The following is a 12,154-nucleotide window of genomic DNA, read 5'->3' as shown; positions in this document are numbered from 1 at the left end:
GACAGATATTTTACTTTGATGTCAAAGAGAGAAAAGAAATTATTTCCTTCATCAAATAGGACTTTTCAAAATCGTCATGAGTAGACAAAATTTGTTGGTTTTGCTAGTGATTTCATTTCTTCTACTTTTTAGTTGCCGTGGACATCCTTTTGAAAATGCATCTCTTACCTCCTTAAATCGTGGTAAACGCCTATCCGATGCCGATTTCGATGACGAAGCGATTGAATTATCAAAGTTTTGTGTATCTCTAAGGTCGCGAACTGCCGACAAATTCTTTGGGGACAATCATTTCTGCTCCGGCGTTATCCTGGCTCCAATGTTCGTCATGACCTCCGCGCACTGTTTAATAAAGTGGGTGTATCAAGTATATTTTAATCCAATAACCCTTATTATTTCTACTAATTTACAGCAAACGAAGGGTTTTGATATCCAGTCGAGTCCTGCTCATTGTGGCTGCGACTCTCAATCGCCTGAAATACATTCCGAGCACGACATTTGTTACTCCTGTATCGCAGATTTGGTTGCCCGATAGCTTCACAATGCGCAATAAACAGGATTTCGGACTGTTGAAGGTGCAGAAGCCATTCCCAAATCATAATGAGCATATTTCCATAGCTAGATTGCCCGTTCATCCGCCGCTGCCAGGTCTCAAATGTAAAGTCATGGGATGGGGTCGCATGTATAAGGTGGATACAATACATAATCATTTGTTCTTATATTGTTAAGTAATTTAAACACACGTGCACATTAGGGTGGTCCTCTTGCCTCGTATATCCTGTACATCGACGTGGAGGTGATAGATTCCAAGAGGTGCGCCAGGATGCTGGGTGTCAAGCACATGGAGTTCGTGTGCGCCGTGGACAGTGATGATCGTACTGCCCAGCAGCCGTGTGGCGGGGATTGGGGTGCTCCAATGATGAGCAACGGCACGGTCTACGGAATCGTGACTGTTCTCTCCGGATGTGGCATCAGCAGCTTGCCATCCCTGTACACCAATGTATACAGCAATGTGAATTGGATCACCGAAAAAATGATCAGCAGTGCAGGTGGCATCCTAATTGTTCCAGCCTTCTTTCGATACCTAATTATTGCTCTTATGTATGTGGCTCCTTTTTGTAATTTTCTAATGCTATTTAAAATATCTAAGTATGTATAGGTCCAAACAACAAAATGTTTGGCTGTGTAATGTAATTAGATTCAATTATTTTTAGTAAATAGTTGTAAAGTAACTTTATTAAGCTGTTTTGTATTATTCTAAAGGCACCAAAGAAATGAGTATTACTATTTACATAAATAAAAAAATGTTTAATTTTTGTACATAGCTTATATATAATATATATAATATATCAGTAAACTAGAAGATACTTATCTTTTTAAACCTATCCCGGCGGTTAGAAATACATATTTGCTGTGTGAAAGGGTTCTACTAAAGCGCTTTAATTGATTTTGGCCACTCAGCTCCTCAGTTCCTGTTATGGATTCCGGCTAACACTCGGATTTGGCTTAACAACTAACCAAATGCCAGCGACAACAGCAACAATTGCAGATTGTGCTGCACTCACGAGCGGGCAATAAAAAGGCCAACCGACCAGAGAACGACAAGATGTACTCCAGTTGTTATTGCCGTTGTTGTTCTTGTTCTTGTTGTTGTTGTTGTCGTTATTGTTATTGTTGTTGTTATATCCTGGCAAAGAGTAAACTTGAAAAAAAGAAGGAAGGAAAACGGTTACTAGGTCAGTAACACTGCCAGAAACACGCGTCTGCAGGCAAATTCTCTCTGGCATTTTAGCCGATTTTGCAGACAAGTGCGTGTGCGCTCGCTCTCTGCGATGGAAAATCTCTCGGTGAGCCGCCCTTTTTAGTACACTGAGCACACAGCCTCCCAGTTTTCCGAGTTTTTCCGAACGCCCAGAGAGAGTGCGGCATTTTTGTAGCTTTGTCGCCCGGCCGGATTTCGATTCGCAACCACACCTGCTCAGCATCCAACTCAGTACTCAATCGTGCGCGCGTCAAACAGGACGATTACGGCGGAAAGTCTCGAGGATGCTGTCGCTCTAGCGGTCTAGGGAAATCGGAAAATCGGAAAGTCGGAAGACGGACCTCAACGAACTACAGATCGGGCCCAAAAAACCGAAATCGAGTCGAGTGATAAAAGAAACCGCTGGGCAACCAAAAAAAAAAATAAAAATAAAAAAGGAAAAAGATAAAGCCAAGGAAATGGAGAGAGAAAACCGAGCGCGCATTAAGTGATAATAAAGTAGCGGCAATCATTTTAAAAATTGTGTGCCAGCAGCTTATGCAAATGTAAAAGTCGCTTAAGAGCCAATTCCCAAATATTTCTCAAGTTTCGCTCGCCAAAAAGAAAAAAATCGAAGAAAAAGCTAAGCAAGCAAAGCCGCAATTTAAGTGTGCTGTGTGTGACCAAACAACTTACAAAGCCACCAAAAAAACCCAAAAAAAAAAAAGAATAGCAAAGGACCAGGGAAAAATAAATCTGAAGGAGTGGAAGGAATTGTAAGCCGCAAATGAACAGCGACAAATGCTCGGCCCTCTTTTTTGTAAGTTGCCAAATTTGTCGAGGCCCCATTGACTCACTGACTGAATGACTGACTGACTGGCTGAGGGAATGACTGACTGACTGGCTGAGGGAATGACTTAGTGACTGCGATCTTTGCGCATTGACGAGCATTAATATAAACAGCGGAATTTGTGCTCATTATTTGTTACTTTGACTTACGTTGGCATGGGAAGTTGTCAGATTCGCAGGCAGAAAAAATAAATTATCAATTATCGAGTCACTTGTCTTTGATTGCCACGAGTATTTTTCTGTTCTTTTCACTGCGGGACTTAAGCTAATTACAACGCAAACAAATGTGGGCACACAAAACATGAAAAGCGAGACATTATTATAAATGCTAAAATATATAAAAATATATATATATAATCAAGTATCGTATTTATAAATTAGTATTGATAGCAGATTCGCAGAAAAATACAGATATCTTCAATTATTGGGCATGGTTACCTTGCCTTTTCGGCATGACATTGGCATACTAATCACCTCATTGAAATGCAAATGAGCTGCCTTATATTATGGATTTTATCTGCGGCCTAATAATTTTCCTGTTACATTTTTATCTCGCCGGATTCGCTAAATACCTGCCATCGTGCCATCGTGTTTTGTTTTTCCATTCACGGCTGGCACGTGCCCCGTCGACAAGGGAAAAACCAAAACGAACTGGGTGAAACTGGCGAAAATGAAAAGGAAAACATTGCGGGTGGAGCTCGTTTTGAAAGGCAAATTTTTGAAGGTCCCAACTCCGGGCGATGCCTATCATCTGGCGAGCTGTAAATTACTGGGGGCACTCGCAAAGGTCAGTTCTGTGGATCCGGTTCAGTTTTTCCAGTATATCCCGTATATCCGGATCCCCAGCAACGTGTTAACTTGCGAATGAATAGAGGCGAGACAAAAAGGCGGGGGGGGCAAAAAGTAATCAGCAAGTGGCTACAAAATAATTATTTAATTAAAGGAAGTGCTGCTCCGCAAGACAACGATGCAGCAGCAGCTTTGCAGCTCCTCGAGAGGCCTAAATGTCCATTCATTCGTTTCACTTATCTCGGCCGCCTTTTTGTTTTTTGCGCCCCTGCTAAATAAGCCAAGTCCCGCTCTTCAACTCGATGCCACTTAAGCGTCCGTGGCGTTCAACTTTAGGCTCCTAATTTAAATTTAATTAAGTGGGATCATTCGTTTAATGGAAACTGGCCGAGACTCAACGCTCGTCGTCGCACTTTGCGTTAGTTTTGCCAACGTCATTATAACGAATAAAGTTCGCAGTGGGCCCCGTCTATATGAATATAAAGCGTCTGTTAACCTATTTTCTAAATGCGCTAAATAATCCCGATGTCGCTGGTGCTTCAACCCTCCCCCAGGACTCCTACTCAAACTCCCAGGATACGGATCGGCATTCGGGCATAGAGTCTGGACTCTGGTTTTTATGGGCCCAGCTAAAATAGACAATGAACAGACGAGGGAGTGCAACTTTTCACTCAAGTGGTTTTTATGTAGATTGCTTCGGTCAATGTTTGCCTAATGAATGAATGGGCCCAGTAGCTGCAGAGAAAGGGTTTCCCATTTCACCACCCGGGGATTAGTTACTGTAACTGATATGATTACAGAGTGGTTAAGCAGCAAAACAAACTTCAAAGGATAACTCCATACAGTTTGGGGGTAACGAACTCTGGCTGGGGATTTTCTATTACCCTTTTTGTTACACAGACAATTTAGTTAGCCCAACCAGTTTCTGTTTCAATATTAATTACGAATATTGGCATACTTACTTTTAATTAGAAATTCCCTTTAAAAATTCTGTGCCGAACTACTAAAAAGAACTTGTTGTGGGAATAAGCCACAAATAGTGATTTTTATTATTGGCTCACATTCCATATTATTTTGCTATCTCATACATTCTCGTAAAGATAAAATCTGTGCATATATTAGTTATGAAAAATGTTTACACAAATGGTAAAACAGAACTTCAATCGCCCCAAAAAATCTGATAAGCAATGGCCCAAGTTCTGAATATTTATCCTCGCAAATACAAAATACATGAGTCCAAAAAATGCTGCAGAGGCATCGAGAACGAAGTTTATACATGCAGATGGGGCCCAGCTGTGTGCGGCACACCTCAAATAAGCCGATTTAAAAACAATTTCAAAAATTAAACCATTATTAAAGCCGAGGGAAATGCAAACGTGAAACGTTCAAAAAAGAAAAGCAGGGAAATACCCGCACATATAAAACGGCGATTCAAAAATAAAATTCCAATAAGCGTGCGTTTTCGGTTGGCTCCAATGTGGGGAAGGTGGGGTGGGGCGTTAAAACATGGGGAAAAAAGGCCAAAGGGATATGGAAAACAGACATTTTCGCGAATACCGATGGCCAGAGTCACACACCCAAGCGGCCAGTCATTCAGTCAGCCTCAGTCAGCCTGAGCTCTGCAATTTTAAATAATTAACAATAAAAAGCATAAAACAAAAACGTAAACAAAAATAAAGCAGCCAAGGGAGCGAACAGCGAACAGTGAACAAAAAAACAAAAAAACAAAAAACAACATGCATAAAAGACATTTAAAATAAGCGCAAAATCAGCACAAAAACATTCAGCGAACCGAAAGGATAACGACTGGGGGATATGCAAAGGGACTGAAGGGTCGAAAGAGGTGTCAGGTGGAAGGGGGCGTGGTTGGGCAGGTGGGCCGGTGGGCGGCGAAGAGCAACAATAACTGCACAAGCTGCTGGCACAGTGACACACTGACAACGCACAAAGGCAACAGCACAAGAGGATTCGCAAGCGGAGACACACGCACACACACACCTCAAACACACACACACACATGCATATAGACCAGGTGTACATATTTGCATACAGTTCACTGAGCACACACACTCACTCGCACCCACACACACACATCCACACACACGCACACTCAAACAAATGCGAGCCTCAGCGGAAAGTGAATGAAACGCGACAGTTGCCAAGTCGGCTGCCATTGTGCCAGGTGCCAGTTGCCAGTTTACCTGTTGCTACAGAGCAAGAAATTACTGTGAAAAGTAGTAATTGTCTAGGCAGGAATAAATTACTGTTAAGCTGATTATTAGCCTTAATTTAAACTATTTAAGAAAGAAATATGTGTTATTCATCTTAACTAGCCAATGAACTTTCATTGTAAGTTTAAACATCGTATACAAATCCATTGTTAAACTTTGTTTACCTAAGAAAACATTTTGAAACGATTTTATATAGTCCAAAAAACATGATCGTGAGTTTAAGTTAGCAAAGGTGTATCATAATAATAACATAATACAGTAAAATACAAGTTACAAATTCTGATTTCATATAGTTATCCGATTTCATGGCAAAATCTTTCCAAATGAATGACTTTTTTGAGACTTTTTTCGCCGTGCATTTGTCAGTTTTCCAGGTGTTGGGGACACGTGCAGGCCAACGCGTGCCGCAGTGAATAGCTTGGGGTGCCTGGTGGCTCAAAGGGTGGGCTTAAAAAATACACACTAATTTGCCCCAATAAGCGGCAAACGTTTAATTAAGCACACAAAGCCGAAAATTTAAGCGACTTACATGGGGCGCAATTTGCATGATAACCTAACACGAAATCTCTCTCTCTCTCACCGAAAATCTTCTGATATATTTAACTCACTTTAACCTACCCTTTCTGCTTTCGGCCCACAAAAAAAAAACACCCATCGCTGACCCAAAAATATATATGTGCAGGCAGCACAAATTATGCAAATGCTGCGCTAAGTGCGGCAAAATGCTCGCAATGCCAGCGACGACAAGCTACAACTACAACTACAACTGCAGAAAATAAGCGGAAAAGCAGAATTAGCAGCAGCATCAGCATCAGCAGCAGCAACAACAACAAGTGGAGTCCTGTTCCGCAGGAATAGCAAGGATATAGCAATATAACAACAACGCAGCAACGCCAGCATCAGCAGCAGTATCAACGGGCTGCAAAATGCGCTTTGGCTTAAAGTTGAGCTGCCTTTGGCCAAGCTTTTTATTATGGCTAACATGGAGCAGTGGCGGCATCGGTGGATGGGGCGGTAGATGGGAATGGGGAGTCAGCGCACAGCCATCATTAACCGAGAAAATCCCATTAGGTGAGTAACCGTAACCGTAAGCCCAATGCATCTGACAGCGACCCGAGCAGCAAGCTCACCTCACCCACCTCTCCTGGCATCCGGGCATCCGGGCATCGTGGCATCCAGCTATTCGTGTCCTGGTTTTGTCCTGGCACTTACTTCTATTTTATAAACGTTCAGCTGCACACGCCTCAGCTTTCTAGGAAATGGCTAAAACGCGCATTTCCAAAACTCTCCAGAAGTTTTGTCCTTCTCGAACAAAAATATTGATTCAATAATAATATTAATGCTGCGTTTAAAGTTGTCAAGTGTGTGGGCTTAACTAACTTTGAACACTAGATCTAGTATTAACAAAAATTTCGCTTAAGCTGCAATTACTATTTCCAGTGAAGATTTTACACAGTTAACTTGTATAAAAAGTTATTTCTTAGTAAGTGAAGAAACAACAGTACTTTTATACTCGTTGTGGTCCGCTTTCTGTTGTTCTTAGTCCGAAAAATCATCTTTGAAAATGAAGTTTGCCAGGAGTCAGTTTCATTTTATTTCGCTTTATTCCTCAATTTTTCGTTGGCCACTTTGAAAACTGAAACGCCACGCTTATTAGCTTGCTGCAAACGCCACTTAAAAATTGGCTCAAATTGCCCACCACAACAACAACAAGAACAACAACAGTAGCCTGAAAGGCGGCAACAAAGTTTTTACCAAAAAACACAACACAAGAAAATAAAAAAAAAATAAAGGGAGGCAAAAATTACAAGAACAACAACACAAATAAAATTCGAGCGCAAAAGCAATTACAAAGTTTAAAGTGCCTTTGCTTTGAACTTAATTGACAATTTCGATGGAGCAGCTACGGCTGCCCCAAAAAAGGCCGAAACTTTTCCACCCAAGTCGAGCACTAACAGCAATTTTACACATCTTTGCATGCTGCTGCCTTTCACCATCATCCTTCCACCTGCCACCTGAAACAGGTGCCATTTTCGAGCAGGGCACCGACGAGGTGCAATCGGCCTTCAAGTACGCGATGCTCAATCACAACCTGAACGTCTCATCTCGCCGCTTCGAGTTGCAGGCCTACGTGGATGTGATCAACACGGCGGATGCCTTCAAATTGTCACGACTGAGTGAGTATCTGCACATATATATTCGCTCTGAATATTCAATTATTAGGAGAAACGCGAGCACGAAACTCGCTGGTTAGGCGATAGTTATTTGAGTTATTGAATTTTGACGCACCCTTGAATTGAATTCATGAGTTGCAGCCCATAAATGTAGCAGAGAATATAACAATTATGCGCATTTTTAGCATATTTTCTTATATATTTTTATTTTTCCACTTTGCTTCAAACTCGTCAAGAACTTCTTCCTATATTCTGTAGACTTTAATTGTAACGAAACAAAGCTAAATTCATTTAACTAGAAGCGTAATCAATAAGCTCATTGAAAACAAATTACCATGGCAACAAGTCATTATTTAGAACTAGCTTTTCTTGCATGTCTTAAACTAATAACTCAATACCAAAGCCAATATGAAATGTACAAATTTAAGTGAAGCACAAGCTCCGGATTTATCTTACATTAAATAAATTATATTTGCATGTGCTCTTCCCGTTCGCTCTTGCAGTTTGCAATCAGTTCTCAAGGGGCGTATACTCGATGTTGGGCGCAGATTCGCCCGACTCCTTTGACACACTGCACTCCTACTCGAATACCTTCCAGATGCCCTTCGTGACGCCCTGGTTTCCCGAGAAGGTGAGCCCATTAAGACATTAATAAATATTAAAGCGTGAGGGAACCGGAGCGAGTGCCAAGGTCGTTTGCCTATTTAAATATGAAATATTATTCATACGCACTGTTGGCTCGCAATATAAATTGGTAACCTTGAAAAGCGCACAAAGCCCAAAGCCCAACCAAAAAAGCACTTCACCAGCACAGCTGGGCCAGTTGAAAATATTTATGAGCCGCCCAGGTACAAATCATTATTAATACTAGCGAACTGGGACCAAGACAGGTCAGCCTGGCCACTTGTTTCTAATGATGTCCTGGCCCAGGACGTTGTTGCTGTTGGTGTTTGTGTTTGTGTTTGTGTTGGTGTCGTGTGCGTGCGCTTTAAAAATTTATAACACACTTTTGGCCTCGCTTAGGCCGCTCGCCCAATAAATCAACCAGGCAAATGCCCGAAACGAGCCCAAAACCGAGGCTCCAACAACAATGAGCACTCAATAATGATTCATGTTTACTAACTCGCCATGTCCTTGCGCTCCTCCGTTTACCCCACCGCTACTCCTGCAACCGATTTGCGGCTGTTTTCCATAATTTTCGCGTTTTAGGTGCTTACGCCATCGTCTGGCTTCCTCGATTTTGCCCTCAGCATGCGCCCGGATTATCATCAGGCCATCATTGATACAATACAATTTTATGGCTGGCGCAAAATAATTTATCTCTACGATTCCCACGATGGTGAGTACAGCCAGCATGCATACTAATACATGGCCATCAACAGATATATGTATATATGTAGATACATTCGTAGAATGGGGCAGCGGATGCGAAGGAAGTTGAGCGAGTCAATAAGCATTTTTCCGCTTTCGCTTCTTGCAACCTCATCTATGCAAACTATGTAATGGGGGTCGTCAGAGGGTCTTAATATAAAATACAGTGCGAAAAATTTGCAATAATTTAGGAGATTTATTAATTGAATGCTAGTGTCAATTACATTTGCTGACAACTTTAAACTTGGTCTCAATTCTTTCAAATATTAAGCCAGTTGAAATCTCATTTACAAAATGTTTGTTTGATTTCCATCTCAGCAAAAACCAGCAATAAATTCTTATTTAAAATATTTGTATAATATTTCCAACTTTTCTTTACCAACCAATAATGCAATTTAGCAATACGACAAAATCTGTTCCTAGTTTTCTGCCAGTGAAATTGTAAGCACTCCGCTTTCCCTCATTCACTGCAGCGTAAATTTGCTTTGTTATAAGTTTCTGCAAGCATTTTCCATTTACCCAGTGCATAAATAAAGTTTAATGACACAGCCGTCTGCATTGATGTCCCCTTTCTCCATTTCTCCATTTCGCCATTTCTCCATCCTCGCTGACATTTTGCGCCATTGGCAGTTGGACAATTGCTTTATGTGGCCACCGACAACTGGATGGTAGATGGTTTGGTGGCATGAAGAGATGTCGGGATGGATGGAGTCTAGTGTCTGGCTCTTGCGTTATTATTATTAATGAATGCCACGTGAAAATCTTTTGCGGTGGCCAACAGCACTCAATCAATTCGAGCCAGTTCATAATCCGCCACCACCGAATTGTCTGTCTGTGTTTGTTAATCTCTCTTCATTCCGCTTTCACTTTGTGCCTGTGTTTGTGCCTGTGTTTGTGTGTGTGTGTGTATCTCATCGGCTGTTTTAAGCCGTGCCAAATGCACTCAATCAACTCTGTGGCTTCTTGTTAGCAGCTCAATAAAATCTGATTGCCGGCATATGACTTTAAGACCATAGTGCGAGATATGACCAATTAATAGACAAAATTGCCTGGCCGTTTTTCATTTTTCATAAATTTCCATTTCGGCTGCTTGGTTTATGGCCATGTTTACAAGGCAACTGCTGGCACGTAGCGCCTATGTCTTCGCCATCTCGACGTCCCATTGTTTTTGGCCAGGCAACTGTTTTGTCCTGGAATGGCTTCCTTCTTTTGTTTACTCAACGCGCCAACGAGTTTATTACAAAGAAATAGGAAAAACATTTTGCGCCTTGCCTCCCCAAAACACCAAAAAAAAAAAAAAGAATGGTCCAAAAAAAGAACACTATTTATGGGCAATGGCCGGCTTCAGATACGATTTTTCGAGTGGCATGTAGAACAATCACAGCAGAAACAACCATCGATGCAAACACAAACAATATTTCGTTATGGGCTCTTGCCACAGCATCTAATTCATGCGAAGTGGGCCAGCGGCTTATAAGTTTATTCTCGCTCGTATTTACGACTTGGCCAAGAAATTGGCTTACACGCATTTTCCTTTTAGCTGTGAAATTATTGTATTTGCTGGCCGCTCTCGTTGCGAAAATTCCAATACGTGCCATCCCTGCGGCCATGCTTCACTTTATTTACGCAGTCTATGTGTGCACACGAGTGTGTGAGATTGTTCACTAAAAAACACTTGTGCCGCCGCCGGCTATTGGATTTTCCAGACAAGAAAATAGAAAAGCGGGCGGTACGTCCACAGGTCATTAAAGAAATCCGCGCACAAGATTCGCTGCTTGGTCTTGGGCGATATACATTTTTGGCAGCTTAGCCTTTAAGTCTTAAATTGATGGGTTTGCTAATGCAGGTATTTAATAGATAATGCGAACATCTTACGATTTTTAATGGGTAATTGGCTTAGTTCACTGTGAAGTGTTCAAATTTAGCTCGTTCCATTTGAGTTCCAATCATAGTCACAGATGTAAAGAATGTTGCTCTCTGATTCTTAGGTTTTTACACAGATTTATAGGCTTAGCAGCATATTTATACTAATGCAATCTATTTATGCCTATTTTATTGTATTTTGACTAGTTAGTAAGTTTTATATAACTTTTATAATTCCCAAAAACACCTTTTGTGTCATCCCTTTATAAAAATTTAAGGTATGTAGCAGGTGTACAATCCTATCGCTTTCCACTTGCACGATTGAAATGCCAAAAAGCAGCACACAAACCGAGCTGAAATAACTTCATTTCAAATGGGGCAATGTGGCAAGTTGGCAACTTGATTGGTGGTGCCCCATCCTTTTGACATGCTAACTGCTCCGAGCAGCTGTCCCGCATCCAGTCATCGACATCATCCAAGGCAGCCACGTCAAATGAGCCGTATAAGCAAATTTCCCACAGACAGCCAGTGCCAATGAATCGCAAAGTATTTGCACGTACGTACGAGACACTAGAACAAATGACATTCACAGGCCAAAGTGACAGGTGGCGATGCTCGGCTAGCCGATTTCCAGCCAGATGTTAGAAACCTTGAGAAGAACCTTGAGAAAAAAAAAGCACTTTTTTAATTCAATATTTGTTTTATTTCTGTCTGGTTCACCAAATCATTAATTTCTTTTTGCTTGAAAAGGAGCGGGTAAAATGTTATTTTGCTTTCTATTAACGTCAGATACAAATTTTCCATGACCCCTTTCCAGACACGTGGCCACCGTTGCCATCGATATTTCTGTATGAAAGAGCATACAATCAACAGTCTGCAATGAAAGTAAATGTCTTACTTACATGTACGTATCTGTATTTTCATATATGTATTTTTATTTATGTATATGTGGGCCATGTGTGTCCTGGCAGCTGCCGAAAATGAAGCAGGAATCTGTGAATAAAGAAGAAAAGCGTTGAATAGGCGTGGTGCTGCCCATAGCCGTGTTAACAGCACATTGACTTGCCGTGAAATGAAATTTATTACGGGGGCCAGGGTGAGAAAAAAAAAAATAAACATTCCACGCAGGAGTCACAGAT

At 41.3% G+C, this 12,154-nt stretch overlaps 2 protein-coding genes across 3 annotated transcripts in view; both read left to right on the top strand.

Annotated features, from left to right (window-relative positions):
- The first annotated feature begins 19 nt into the window (after window positions 1-19).
- On the top strand, window positions 20-1,234 carry LOC6532604 (trypsin alpha-3). Of its 2 annotated transcripts, XM_043207014.1 has the most exons (4): window positions 43-182; window positions 253-351; window positions 410-686; window positions 752-1,234. In XM_043207014.1, exons 2-4 carry the CDS (start codon window positions 317-319, stop codon window positions 1,154-1,156), a joined length of 717 nt encoding a protein of 238 aa, XP_043062949.1. In that variant the 5' UTR covers window positions 43-182; window positions 253-316; the 3' UTR covers window positions 1,157-1,234. The 2 variants fall into 2 exon arrangements, with proteins under 2 accessions (XP_002093348.1, XP_043062949.1); XM_002093312.4 differs by having other exon boundaries at window positions 20-351.
- Window positions 1,235-1,988: 754 nt separating this feature from the next.
- The window catches only part of LOC6532603 (glutamate receptor 1), a 29,972-nt gene continuing 19,806 nt past the window's right edge, over window positions 1,989-12,154 (top strand). Inside the window, exons 1-5 of the mRNA XM_002093311.3 lie at window positions 1,989-2,558; window positions 6,290-6,678; window positions 7,632-7,784; window positions 8,285-8,412; window positions 8,991-9,120. Of these exons, the coding sequence (XP_002093347.3) occupies window positions 6,534-6,678; window positions 7,632-7,784; window positions 8,285-8,412; window positions 8,991-9,120 (556 nt within the window). The 5' untranslated portion in view covers window positions 1,989-2,558; window positions 6,290-6,533. The remainder of the gene's footprint in view (window positions 2,559-6,289; window positions 6,679-7,631; window positions 7,785-8,284; window positions 8,413-8,990; window positions 9,121-12,154) is intronic.

The sequence above is a fragment of the Drosophila yakuba genome, chromosome 3L, assembly GCF_016746365.2.
Source record: "Drosophila yakuba strain Tai18E2 chromosome 3L, Prin_Dyak_Tai18E2_2.1, whole genome shotgun sequence".
Lineage (NCBI taxonomy): Eukaryota > Metazoa > Arthropoda > Insecta > Diptera > Drosophilidae > Drosophila > Drosophila yakuba.
This window is presented reverse-complemented; position numbering and strand designations above follow the sequence as displayed.